The 14,638-nt window shown below is 46.6% G+C and overlaps 1 protein-coding gene across 1 annotated transcript in view; it reads right to left on the bottom strand.

The window, feature by feature from the left end:
- NHS (NHS actin remodeling regulator) overlaps nucleotides 1-10,675 on the bottom strand; it is a 244,140-nt gene extending 233,465 nt beyond the window's left edge. The window contains exon 1 of the mRNA XM_066545394.1: nucleotides 10,219-10,675. Coding sequence (XP_066401491.1) covers nucleotides 10,219-10,618 — 400 coding nt within the window. The 5' untranslated portion in view covers nucleotides 10,619-10,675. The remainder of the gene's footprint in view (nucleotides 1-10,218) is intronic.
- Between the last annotated feature and the right edge of the window lie 3,963 nt (nucleotides 10,676-14,638).

Raw genomic sequence — 14,638 nt, 5'->3', positions numbered from 1 at the left:
ACAAGACAGCACCACATTAAAGATAATCAATGGAGAATAAACCACAGTTGTAAAAATTAATACTGTTCATTCACACCATGAAGGGAGTGAGGGGGTGGTGTCTGTGCTATTAAGACAGAAGTAAAAGTATAGCCCCTGTGAAACCACCATGAGAAGAGGAGTAAAGGATAGGATGGCACAAAATGAAAGTCACTCAAGGCATAAGTTTCAAAAAAACAATACTGAAATTGAAAAGAAATAATCAGCAATTCTGGAGGGGAAAGAGGAATACGAACAACCAGTTTTGCAAACAGTGGAACTAATGAAGCCTGGTTTTCTCCAGCTTTTATGTCATGCAAAGACTGACTTTCACATTGAAGTAAATGTGAGCTCCAACTGGAGCACTTTTTTTTATTAGATTGGAACATTTATATGGGATTCCTTTCCCAGTGGATTTTCTAGTTTCTAATAAAGAACAGGACCTTCCTCCAAACGCAGTAGGAATAATCTGTCCTCTCCTTTACCTGGCAGCCTCTTTTATGATTTCTACATTGTGGCAATGTAGTTGAAATTGTAGCTGAGTAACAAATATAAAATTCCTGAATGGCTGGTGTGAGATACCCAGGCACACCCACCTCCTTCCCTGCTATACACTCAAAATGTGCTATTCCTTAATACTTGTTTTGGATAAGAAACAAGGCTAAAAACAGTGCTGCCAGGATTATCCAACTTATGGGGGAAATTTTTCTTTGGCATGCTAACCATATGCAAGGCTTTAGGCAATTTTCTGCAGAGATCAAGACCTCAGGTTCCTGCAGCAATACTTGTTGCAAGGAATAGTCAACACAGGAGGGGAGATGAGATCTCCTCAGTGTGCTGAGATAGGAGCCTCTGTGATGATTTTAACTGCTGGGGTTGAGGAGGGCCAGAGGATCTGAGTTTAGTACAGCCCAAAGCAGAAGGACCAGTCAGAAGCTGGTTTGGATAAGTATGAGAAAGTCATCCCCACAAAAAAAATAAAAGAAAGAAAAAAAGCTTGCATTGAGAATTTGGGCTGTGCAGAGCTATGCAGTTTCCAGGGTTAAGGCTGGCCATGTGAAAGTCAGTGGTCAATCCATGACATAGGATTTCTTTACTTAGAAATTAATTAAGATACATCTCCTGACTCTCCTCCTGTATACAACACTTAACCAAAAACCACTTCACCAAAGAAAAGACCATGCCTATGACAAGAATAGATCCTCTTTTTCCTGCAAGTAAATGAACTTTACAGGGTGAAAAAATGGAACTGGGTAGTATCCATTCTTTGGACTGACTCTGATTTGCATAGTAAGCATTAAATCATAATTAATCTCTTGTTTCACTTAAAATTAAATCATCCCTTATCATAGATCACTAGATCACTAAGCAGTGGATGCAGTGAAACATGTATAGCATCTTATAAAAGTTTGCCTCTGAGCATCACAGTGAGTTACTGCTGCTGTTATCTTGAGTTTCATCATCCAGAAGATCTGATATCTGCCATCATGGACAGTTATAGGCTTCTGTAGAGAACAATGCTTGGCAATGCCTTTTTGGGAAAGGAAAAAAAATCAGGCAAAAGTGAGCATGCACAGAGAGCCCAGTTTTGCTTTTAAAGCAATCCAAAGCCTCTGGAGACACTGGAATTTTTCAGTGCACCCTACATATTCTGCTCCTAAGAATGACCCAGTTCTGTAGCCACTGATACACACATCTTCAAGAAGGATTAGCACCATTTCCCCCCCAGCTCACCCTCTGTCCAGGTCAACTTAAAAGTCTGTTCAAACATTGTCAGGATAACAAAACACACTTTGAAAAGGCAGGGGAAAAAGCTGCAGAGGCCTGAAGACTCTGTGCATTTTTATAGCACAAACACATACTCATTCCCCTTAATCACATGCACACACTTGCAAGGCATCTCCACCAAACTTTCTCAGGGATTTGGTCTGAGTGGCTGTAGTTCAAAGTCCAACTGCCTTGGCAGCTGAAAAGAAAGAGAAAACCATGGTGGCTTTGTAAGAATTACAGTGATCTTATTAAAAAAAAAAAGTATGTCACTCTCTGCTGGGACTTTACATGACAGTGCCACGCAGCACTCATTGAATTGAGCAGCATTTCAAGCACACAGCTCCTGGTATAATAAGACTACAGGCTTAATTAGGTTCCTATCAGTATTGCTTTTTTCCTGCCTTCAGCCAAGAAGGTATAAGAAAAGATTGTCCAATACAGATACTGCAATTTAAAGTCTCAAGTTAAGAACACAGTGGGTGTATATCTACTATAAAATCTACCCTAAAAACATGCCAGTTGTTAAACTAAGCAGTGCATTAGAAGCAGTTAGATATAATGAGAATGTAAATGGAAAGAATTCTAGGGAGATATTTCAGCTAAAAACAGCATACACACTATGCTATCTTTTATTTTAATCATGCTTTAAGCCCTGCCTTTTTGAACTTTTTATAAATTCTGCTATCTCCCTTTGCAGTTACTTACATATTGGTATATAAATTCAAAGACGAGAAGCAATTAGGAATGAAGCGAAGACTCCCTCTCTTGATGCTAATACATCAAAGGAAGTGAAAAAAACCTTCCCCCCTCATACACACTGGGTAACACAGAGAGTTTCTGCTCTTCACAGCCTAATAGCTCAAGTAGCTCCAATGGAGAGTCTGATGTCAGCCTCTGATTACATGGAGATGCCAACGATTGGAAAGAGCAGCTTCTGAGAAATCCCAGCTCTCTGACTCCGGCGACCACGCAACCCTGCAACAATGCATTTCAAACACACACATGGATTACTCACATCAGCTGGCCCTATTTTTTCCCCACTTTGGAGATCACAACATTGCTATTAAGAGTTCCCTGGGAGTATCTGCTTGATTTAGGTACATGTGTGAAGGAAATGTGCCAGATCAGGGGCTTTTTTAAACAGCTGTCGCTCCCTGCACCCGATCTCTTTTGCTGTCCAGTTTGGAGAGAGGAAGAGCCAGGAGCTGCCTTTAAACAGACACACTTCAGAAGTCTGCTTTTGTCTGAATGGAGAAGAAGAGGTTGGGACTTGCACACCATGGCAGGGATCAGTAAGGACTGTTACCACTTTTTTTGCACCTTTTCACAACTCTGACAGATCTGCCTAATCCAATCCTCAGAACTGAAGCCTCAGAACAGGTAAACCTATGTAAGAAATGCCAACAAAACCTGATTCTGCTGATTCAGAATAGCAGCTGAGTAGCACCCTGAAATTGGGTATTTATATTTCCTTCCTGCAAGTCCTTCCCACAAGTCCTTCCCTCAGTCCAAGGACATTTGAGAACTGTGCAAGAGTTTTTTTGGAAACACTCCAGGCCCTTCATCTTTCAAAAAGGAAAACTAACGTCTCTTTTGCATCTGAATCAACAGGTGAATGACCTCCCCATGCCCTCAGCAAGTTACCAGAGACCATTTATTTCTTAATCACCATATCTCCCCTGTATGAGCAGGGAAACTAACCAAAAGTAGGAATGACTCTATTAATTTCCCTGGAACATTTATCTTATGTATCTGTATGAACACAAACATTATCTATTAAGGCTTTTAAATAGAAGCATGGAGTTTTAAAAGGGACTGTAGGAAGAATTACTGTTAAACCATTAGATCCACAGTAAGTTCATGTCTCCTACAGGTCTGGTTCTATTTTGTCTGCAGTTTTGCTCCTGTATAAAGGAGACCTTATTGGTTTTAAAGAAGATAAAACATTTCCAGCAGAATTTCTAATAAACCCACTGGAGACTCTTGCTTGGCTCTTGAGCATGAGCCAGAAAGAAGCTGCAGTAACTACTATGATATTACACAGATGTGTAGCTGCAGTGAGGTGGAAATCAAGCATTGAATGTTTTTTGATATGTTTTTTTTTTTTGACTGGCAAGCTCTCCATCTAGCAACAAAATCCCCAAACATTCAAACCTGGTTCATTAGCTTAAGTACTATTTGTGGAATGACAAGCAAGGAGCTATAGAACAGACAAAATCTTTCTGAGCTACACCAGTGGAAGACCAAAGAAATTACACTCAGCAAAACTCTAGAAGATTTACACCTGTATAACAGGGAATGGCTTTGGAGGAAAACCACTGCTTTCTGCTCTTCATCTGTTACCAGGCTGTGCCAGACAAAGTCTAGTGAGTCCACCTGAGCCCTGAGCTCTCAGAGCCTTTCCACCAAGCATGTCACTGGTCTTGGCAGGACAAAGGATTTTACACTATGCTTTTATCTGAAAAGAGACCAGAGTCTGCATTCCACAAGCTAACAGGACTGAAAGTGACAACCCCAGCTTTCAAAAAGTTACATCCCTGCCAAAGCCACCTGACAAATTCCATTCCATTAACTTCTATCAGATATTAAATGCATGAAAAAACAACTTCAAGCAAAGCCTCTGAATGGTTGTGTTCCTGTGTTAAAGGTATTCTATCACCATGCTGTAAACAAAGATAAGGCATTTTTCTGCTAAATGACAGTACTCTAGCTAATGGTGCTCTAGTAATGTTAAGGTAAATTGGGGATGGGATCCTTAAGTGAGCAGGTTTTTCTTCCTCTGTCCCTTTGTTGTTCTGACAGCAGTAAAGGTAAGAAGGAAAGCCCATGCTTTGGCCTCCCTCTCTTTTCCACTGAGCTAATGTGCCATCAATCCTCTGCATTTAGAAGAAACCATGCAATGAGGAAATTCTCCAACATTGCCACACCCTCAGCTTGGGTTATTTACACTGATGGGCAAACTACAGGCAAGTGTAGCAGAGGTGAGCTCTGTAACACAAATAAGCACACAGTGGCCAGCACAGCACCAAGAAACCAAACCTGACAAGTAAAGCCAAAAGCCTTTCTCCTTTTCCAAAACAAGTGAAGAGGTTCTGTCGTTCCATTCAGGCAGGTAAAGGAAACAAAGCTGAAAGTGATGGATTACTACATACAGTGTACAGCGGCTTTTCTTGGGAGGTTTTATTCTGCACCCACCAAAGACTTGCCAAGTAATATAATTTCAGTGTACAAAGGGAGCTCTGAATACATCCCCTTGCTTCATGTTCCCCAGGTTACATTAGCATGCACCTCTAAAAGTGTAACTACCCTCACACTTAAATAGGCTCACTAACTATAAAGGACAATAATATAAAGTCAAAGGAAGCTAGGAATCTCTTCTGTTTTGTCATCAGCAGTATCTGAGATATTTCTGTGTAAATGTATCCAACCCATGGAGATCTACAGCTGCACCTCTGTACCACAGAATATCCATACCATGAAAATTGCACTTTGAATCTCAAGGCTCTTGAAGAGCTGAGATAAAGTGCAACACTTATCTTCCCAACATGGATGCTTTTTTTCTTTCAAGATGCATCTACTCTTAAGATCTCTGCAAGGATGCTCACCAATCCTAAGCCTGGGATGGCCTTACAATGCAACTGAATTCTGAGATGGAATCATGACAATTTCTTGTACATTTCAACAGCAATTGAGGCTTCAGCACATTAAGTCAAGGAGGAAGAGCTGCACTTTCTGATGAGCTTTGGCTGCAATATATCTTTTGTAAAAATGGTAGGACTGCGGCAGAAAATACATGAAAACCTTATAAGGGATTAAACATTTCCCTGCAGTGCTCAAAACCTAAACAGAAAAGCATTATATCAGTGTGGCTAAAAGCCACACTAACAAAAACTCCAAACCAAACAAAATCAAAACAAAACCACCTAAAAAGCACAAGGAAAGAGACTAAAAGCAAGAGTGAAACTTGCCAGGCTGTTCTCAGTAACCAACTTCAATCAAACAGAATAAATTAATGCAGAGCCTAAAATTATAAAGAATCAGTTCAGAGCTGTCTTTTTTATCTCAATACTGACACTTCAGGAAAAAAGAAAATCCTATAGAGGAGCTCACTGTAGAGATCCAACAGCCTCTGAAGAGCAGAGTAACACAGGAGATCCCCACACATCGGAGCAGCTGCATCACTGACTGTTAGCAAATAGCAGAATCAGGAATGGAAAAGTGGGGAAAAGTGGAGCAATGAAAATACAGCAGGCAACTTCTGGAAACCATACAGCTTTTAGAAAGATTGGCTACTGGTAATACATTGATGCTTTTGAAAAAAAGCCTGGAATGTGTGGAATTCTCTGGGATGCCAGGGTGTAAAAAGGATCTCATTAGCTAGGGCTTTCAAAATCTGCTGCCCGGTTGTTGCCTATTATTCAGAAAGAAGATGGCTTACATCATCAGTTTCTGTAAAGTACAATATTCCACTTAAACTGCCAGATCTCTAGTCCCCTAGACTGAGAAATCATCCTTCCAAATAACCATGGAGGCACTGAGTCCCAAGTCTACACACTAGTCCAGCACTTCTGTGTTTCCATATTACCAAGATAATAAAGCATCTAATGATAAAACTGGGCAGTACCACACTGCCAACAAGAAAACTCCAAGCAACCTCCAGACTGACAACAACCATGTTATTCCTACATGGTTCTTTAGAAGCAGACCCTGGAACTGCTCATGATGAAAAGCAGTGGAGTGGCAGAAGGGCAAAGTAGTTAGTTCAGGAGCTGAGCAGGAAAGCATTTCTCACTGTTGTTTCTCTTATTTTCAGAGGATGGGAAAGGATTCATATTTACAAGATGCTGGCTGGCCAGAGGCTTAAAAGAAAGATGAAAGGACAAGCAGCATCTGGGGAGGCAGAGGTGAGGGACCTTGAGTTTTTAAAGATGACCTGCTTGTAACTACCAAGAATCCATCCTTTATTGTGCCTAACAAAGTATTCCAATCACACTGAACAGTGAAAAAAAAACAAAGGCAACACATAGGTAAATACCTTTACCAGTATCTTAGTAGAGAACTTTAAATAATTTTCTTAAAGCACAATTTACACATACTTGCAAATGTTCACCATTGCAACAGCAACAGAGCTGAGAATGTTAAGGCCTTGTGAAAATAATGGCAGTAGTGATAAGCATTACTGGAAAGATGCCCATTTTATTTAATTTTAATTTTTCATTAATATTCCCTGAATCCAACATAGATGTTTTAATATAATGATACATAATTTTCACTATAATATACAAAATTATTTTGCAAAACTGTATTATATGCTATTTTCAAGATAACTCCATTCCTGCTCCCCTTCCCCTTGGTATCATCTCTGCAATTGCCAAGGAATGGCATTCTGGGCAAGGAATGCCCTTCTAACCACTGGCTCCAATAGCTCTTGAGATGGCATTAGCCCATAATTTCCTTTTTTATGCAGCCTGAGTGTTCACAGGGGAATCTCAGAATACAGCTGGCTTATGAGGCTTGGAGAAAAAGGCCTTCCATTGTCACAGCTCAGTATCTGGGGTGTGTCCCGTAGCATTATTCTCAAATCACTGTACTGCCTGTGAAGTTGGAATAGAAGAATGTCTCACTGTGGCAAGATAGGCTAGTAGTTTTAAACTGAACACTTGAAAAACTTGTGGTTGGGCTGCACTGTCCTGGTGTTAACATCCCAGTACATGGTGTCTCAGTCAATGCACCAATAAGCCCAGCCCCTCCAGACTCATAACATGCAATAAATTCAATGCAGCCATTACAGTCATGCCATGGGTGGGGTGGCTGCATGACTGTCACCAGCTTGTTCCTTGTGGTTGTGAGTCCAAACCTCCAGCCAGTTCTGAATTATTCTTAGATGTGTCATTTGGGCTGGACAGCCAAAAGACAACCCTGAGGCCATCCCATCATTTCCATGCTCACCACAGGAGATAGAAGTCAGTAAGCTTTAATGTGATGCTGTTAGGTCCTGGGCAGATCTGTGACCACCTGCGATTGCTCTCTTGGTTTCAAAAAAACAACTGGGTGTAGTAACTTGAGTGTAATACTTCCAGGAGTGAATTATGTAGGCACTTCATGCATAAAACAAACATTAGCATAGTCTTGCTGAAAGTTATAATGAAGGAGGAGGCGTCAGCCCAGAGAGGAGAAAGCACACTATCATTATACACTCCAGGGAAGATGGGCAGCTTCCTGCCAGGCACTTTTATCTGTCCCTCGGGAACAGTGAGCGGTCTGCAGGCCAAAGGGAGCATTGCTGTGGGTGCGTGTGGATTTGGGGGAATGTGAGGAGATAACGTGTGCAGCGGTGCTGTTCAGCTCTGGCTCTCAGCTGAGATGTTCAGATGCAGCACTGTGTAAATGCAGCTCTGCTGATCCAACACTGGAGGGGGAATAAAAGCAGCCAGAGGAGGCAGAGAAGTTGACGGTTCATGTACATTGGATTGCATTGAGGCTTTCACCTCCAGGGAAGATGTGATACAGCGCTGCATGGAGAGAGGTGATGAGGACAGGGAGGTGTGTTCTGAGCAGCTGTACAGCTGCAGGCAAGACACACACCTACTGGAGGATGGGTGGGGGGCAAAGCCAGTGTTGTGGAGGATCCCTTGGCTTGCCAGACCTAGGGACATCTGCAGATCTATCAGTGGCACTGTGCTGTATACAAGAGGAAGGAGGAACAGCTGGCAAACACAGGGAAGATCATGGCCAAAAAATGTCTCCCCTCTTTAAGAAAGAAGGATTTAAAAGAAAACCAAACACTAAAAAAAATTTATCATCACAGGGATAAAGCCAGACTCTCTAATTAAGCAGATGACATAACTGTGCTGTAATATCAAGATTTTGCTCTGTGATTTGCAAACAAGCTGCACTTGCACAATCCAGAAAGAAAAAAGCCATACAGATTAGAACAGCTAAGCTCTGCTCTCACTTACATTAGTATATACCCACACTTACTCAGCTCAAAAGACCTACAGATGAGAATGTGATACGAGGAGTTTCATTTCCTCAGACAGTTCCCTCACTAGCCCAGCCAAGCCTCCTTCTCACTGCAGTTTCCAATCACAGCCCAGCACTCTGCTCTGATTACACTCATGCTGAAACCACAAAAAATCTCCCTCATTTTGGTCTCATCTATGGTTGATGTATATTAATACATCCCCAGCAAAGTCACTGTCACTGTACAGATGCTGAGTATGCAGCTTAAATACCATTGAATACTTAAGGCTTGATTCTATTAATCAGGACAGCTCCATTGATCCTACTAGAGTTATGTATATTCCACAATGCTCCAAAGGAGAGGAAATCCCAAGCACAATTTTTTAAAATGGCATATTTACGAAAAACCGAGAAGAGGGCATGGTCTTGCTTATCCTGGTGTAAACTCACTTTGCTGTACTTAGTGGAGCTACTGAGGATTTAGAGGGGCACAGCAAAAAGCAAAAGCTAAGCCAAATTCTCCTTTCAAGCCACCGCTTTTCCCGAAACAGATACTGAAAGGTCAGAACCAATACCAATCTCTGCTACTCCAGACTTCAAACCCACAGCCCTATCTATCAAAAAACCCACGTATCCACAAGTGCTTGGGAAGCGTATGCACCAGCGAGAGTACAAAATCATTACACTGCTGTGAACACGAGCCATATTCAGCAGAAATCAGCAGCTGTTACGACTACAGAGCTTTTCACTGCTTTTATAGTTTGGGTGGAGAAGAAATAGGATTCAAGCACTGCTCATAACACAAGTTGTATATTGCCTTGATCTTTATCCTCCTCCCCCTCCTCCACCCTCCCCTCTTCGCTCTTCAGGGCCACTCTTTAAACAGAAAGAAGTCATTAGCCAAACTTCCCTTATTTTATGGCCCCGACAGTTAGGTAACGACGAAGCAGTTTTATTATTTCTACTTAAGAGCGTTCGATCGGGAATTCAGAGACACTTCTAAGGGGAAGATATCTGCCGGGGAAGGGAGACTGGCCGGCAAAGGGAGAAAACCCAAATATGCCCGAGTGCGGCGGATCATCTCCATCAGTCCCGGCGCCCAGCTGACAGACCTCGTCCCCCTCCCTGGCCAAACCCTTGGCTTCAGGAGATGCGTCCCGAGAGCCCCGGCAGCCAGCTCCTTACGTAAGGCACAAACCACTGACATCATCCCTCCCGCCGGCATCGCCGCGGCGCCCAGCGGCGCCCGCAGACCGACCCGACGCGCGCCCGCCCGTTCCCTTCTCACTCTGCCGCCCCGCCGGGGCTCCTTTCCCACCGGCTCTGGCCCCAAACTTTGCACGGCAGGTGGCCAGGGGATGGCTTTCCCCGCCGGCGCCCCGTGCTGCGGTGCGCTCCATCCATCCCGCGGTGCGCCCCATCCATCCCGCGGTGCTCCCCATCCATCCCGCATTCCGTGCTACTTACGCACTGCCTCCTGCTTGGGGTCGAGGCCGCGCACGGCTCCCTGGAGGCCGGCGATGCGGCCGTGCAGCGCCCGTACGCGGCGGTGGGTACCCTGGATGTCAGCCTCGACCTCCTGGAAAAGGGTGCAGGCGTGCCGGGCCACGTCGGAGAGCTGTCGGAGGATCCGCGACAGGGCTACGTTGCTGACCGAGCAGAGGTCCAGCACCATCAGCACCGCTGCCGCCTCCCTCTCCCCGCCGCCAGCCGCCTCGGCGCCCTCGCTCGCCGTTCCCGGCTCCTCCGGCGGCGGGTCCCGCGGCGGCGGCGGCGGCTCCGCGCCCCAGCTCTCCTCCAGCACGGAGGCGGCGGGCTGCCGCCGGCACAGCCGCTGCGGCTCCACGGTCCGCTTGGCGAACGGCATGGCCGAGCCTTCGGCCGGAGCTCTCCCGGGCTCCCGCGGGCACTGGCGGGGATCGCTGCCCTCTTCCTCCTCCTCCTCCTCCTCGTCGTCCTCGTCCTCCTCCTCCTGGCCGCCGCCGCTCCTTGCCCGCCGCCGTCACTCGCGGGCGGCCGCCGGCGGGCGGCTCATCGCCTCGCTCCCTCCCTGCGCGGGGCTCCTGCGCTGCGGGGCGGCCGCCGCGCCGCCGAGCATCCGCCGCCGCTGCCGCTGCCGCCGCGGGAGCCGGGGCACATCCGCGCCGCCTCGCTCGCTCGCTCGCTCGCTCCCTCCCTCTCACGGCGTCCCGCTCCGGCGGCGGGTGTGAAGGGGCGGCCCGAAAACGCGGAGACAGGAATCCCGCGGCCGCGAGGAGGAGCGAGCCGCCGAGCCTCCCGCCCGGAGAGCGGCGGGGCGGGGGGGCCGGGGCGGTGCCGAGGAGCTGCCGCCGCCGCGGGGGGGCGCTGCGGGGCGGCCGCGGCGCCGGGAGCGGGCGGAGGCACCGGCGGCCCCTGCCGGGCCGGGACCGCGGCTCCGGGCGGGCTCTGCCTCCTCAGCCCCGGCCCGGCCCGCTGCTCTCCGGCGGGAGCGCTGCTCGGGTGCGCAGAAGAGAGAGAAGCTGCTCCGAGGGGCAGAACGGAACCCGACTCGGCGAGGCCCCACGGCTGCGGGAGGGTGGTGCCCGCCCACTGGTGTCACCTCCTGAGGCACCGCGGAGGTTGCTGCGCTCCCTGAAGTCAGGTGCATGCACTTGGGCACCGGCTTCTTAGGAGGTGTCGGGGAAAGCTGGGTTCCCGTCAGACAAGGAGCGCTGCTTCTGACGCAACACAGCTCAGCTTGCGTTCACACACTTCTGAAAGGTGAACGTGCCTAACAAGCAGGCATGAAATCTGAATGCGAACTCTAAAGGATTGGTAGTAAATACCACTGAAAGAGGTGCTGTAAAAGGAGATCCAGGCAGATGTAGGCATTCCACAGTTTGGAAACACCAGCTTGTTTGCCCACTTGACCTTAACTTGTCATCCTTGCGCTTGAGTGTTGTGGTACAGTCTGTCATTACATGACCACATAGAGGCAGCTTTTAATTACCTCTGGTCAAATAGCCTGAGCTGCAGAGAGCATCACTGCCAGCCTGGTGATACATATACCCCACGTTCTCCAAATGCAACAACCTGCTCCTGGGACAAGCTTAGGTCCAGAGGGGGATACAGCTGCTTTCACAGAGATCAGAGTCTAAGCTGATGAACTTTGCTGGCCCGGCTGCTGGCTTTTAGCATGGATCATTCATGTGCCTTCACGCTTTGCCTCTGGAAGGAGGAACACACCATGACACAAAGTCAGCTCAGTTCTTTAGCTCAGGTTTCTGACTTGGCTTGAAATGGGTCCCAGCTCTATGCTTGGTTAGGGAGGAAGGCACAGAGCCTGTCCCAATCTCAGCACCACTTCCCCACTCTCCCTGGGGGCTTGAAATTCACGTGTGACCCAGTGGGAGCAAGCAGGGATGTGAGAGCTGTCAGAGGTCCAGGGGCAGTGTTCAAACAGTACTAAAACTATTTATTGGACCCAAGATGAGTCACTACTAAAATCACTGGGGTATTTGTACCCCACATTGCTGAGTTTCCTCTGCAGCTGGAAAGCTTTTAGCTCTTGTAACGAAGCATGGACTGTACTCCTCTTCCTAGCTGGGGGAGTCATGATATGTTATTTATAAGCCACTGAAAGGTATTTTAATCTTTCACTTGAGATTCATAAAGCAGGGGGGAACTGTTAAGTTTTAATGTTTCAGAAAGAGCAGCAGCCACCCAAACTGATGTGGGATCACAAGAAAAGAACCAAGAAACAGCAGTATAGCATTACCAGGCAGGAGCAGGAGATACCTCTGAGGAAATCAGCTCAGGCACTCATTTGGCCTCTCTCTCAGGAACATGGTAAGCCAGTGAATTGAGCCATAGGTGACAGGTAAAAGCTGCAAGGAGTAGGATTTCAGATTGCACCTTACCACAGCCTCCCAATTGCACCTACTCGCTGATCAGCTCAGACAGGACAAGAGCTGTGCAGCTCTCTTGCTTCCCTGGAAAACAGTACCTTGGCTCTGGTAGTATATCCCTACTCAACCTCAGAAAAGCCACCAGAAGCCAGTGCTTCCTCTTCACTTACTTTCCCCAGTCTGTGATTACCAATTCACATTACATAGACTCCAAGGTCCCTTTTTTTGTCCCATGCTTGGAAAGGTACAGCTTACCTTGGGGACCCTATGAGTCCCATGACAATTGTGTGACTTGAGTACACAACAGACAGCACCAAACCACACAGGAATGAACCTGTTCAAAGGAGGAAGATTCTTCCAAGTCTGTGCATCTTCATCACAGGGAGCATATTTTCATTTTAAAAGTTTACATCATTACTGTCCTTCCCTGTACAAGTCTAGATGTTGCATTTCTTAGGGGTTTTTTTCTGTTGTTTTTCTTAGTTTTTCAGTGCAAGCAGAACAGACTCCATACACAGCTTGGGTAAGGGGCACTGGCACATTTTACCAGGCAGGTGGAGATACCATGTCACTTTCCTCTGGTCAGAACACAGTTCCTGTCTTTGCAGGCACTGGGGAGTCAGGTTGTGCCAGTCATGCACTTACTATGTGTTTTTTATCGGTAATATTATGTGGTGCAAATCCAAATTCAGCAGCTTCTCAGCTGCCCCCAGGATTGCTCTTGGTATGTCTGTTCAACAGCAGGTGTAGTAAGAGGGTTTGTCTGCAAAGTAACCTTTGCAGTCCCAAAGGTAAACCTCAGACTCACCCAGTGGGTCTTTAGAGTCCCTTATAGCAAAAGGAGAGGAAAAAAATCTTCCATGGGGGATTTTGAATGTTGTCTCAGTTCTGAAGTGCCCCTCAGAGATGCCAATCTCTCTGCACTGACTGGAGGTTTCTCTTGGATGGAGTTAAACCTCAAGACCCAGAGTATTTAATTTGTGAACACATCAGCCTAGACCAACCAGCCACATCATGAGATTTCAAGAAGCATTTGCTGACCTCAGAGATTGAGACAGAGAGAATATGAGTCATGAACAGAGATAAATAGGTGGAACGATTCCTTGTGTATTTATTTATGGCAGGAAAAAAGTCATGTTGAACTGCACTGCTTTCTTGCATGTGCATGAGCTGTACTCACTGTGTTAGCTGCTGTACATTTAGGTTGGGATGCTGCTGTGGATGGCATTGGCTTTCACCCATGTCAGTGAAAGGCACTGCTTTGCTTTCAAACACATACAATGTGGGAGTGCAAGAGTGGGCTAACAGAGTAACAGAAAGGTCCTGCTTGATCTCCCCCTGGTGCTGCTGGTGGTAGCAGGCACCTGGTCATAGCCTGCAGGAACTGTTGTGCAGCTTCCCAGCCTTCCCACCCCTTTCCTGCCCCTGTGCTCATTCCCTGGCTCACATTGGCTGCTGGTAGCCTGGCTGAGGTGTGACTTCCAGCAACACCAGCTAGGGAATATTCCTGCCGTTGGAGACAGAGGGCAGAGCCATTGGCAGATAAGAAGGGATCTGGTTTCCTGCTCCAGGAAGCAGGGAGGTGGGATTAGGCAATCTCACCCAGCTTGGCAGGGCTGCCTGGCCTGCTGCAGTGTCTCTTGTTCTGCAGTGCCAGAAAGGGAGGAGAGGCTGATGAGTGCTGTAGGCTACTGTCATTTCCTCCTCTTTCCACAGCTGTCAGGAAGGTGCCTTCAGGCATCATATTAATGAAGTTGTTGTGGCCTTTTGGCCATAACGTGGAATCTGTCATCGCTTATGCTAGCCCACCCTAAAAATATCACTTATTTATTCTCAGCAAAGATGTGACAGACAAAGCAGTCCCAAACCTGTACCCACTTAAGCTAGCAAAATTATCCTTTTTTTGGGAAATCCCCTCAATATTCAGCTGCCATTCTGCACTTAGACCCAACAGTGACATTCCTTGATCACAGTAAGGCCACATTAAATGTAAAAGTCCATAAGGCAGGAAAGTAGCA

This window comes from Molothrus aeneus, chromosome 2 (assembly GCF_037042795.1).
Source record: "Molothrus aeneus isolate 106 chromosome 2, BPBGC_Maene_1.0, whole genome shotgun sequence".
Classification (NCBI taxonomy): domain Eukaryota; kingdom Metazoa; phylum Chordata; class Aves; order Passeriformes; family Icteridae; genus Molothrus; species Molothrus aeneus.
This window is presented reverse-complemented; position numbering and strand designations above follow the sequence as displayed.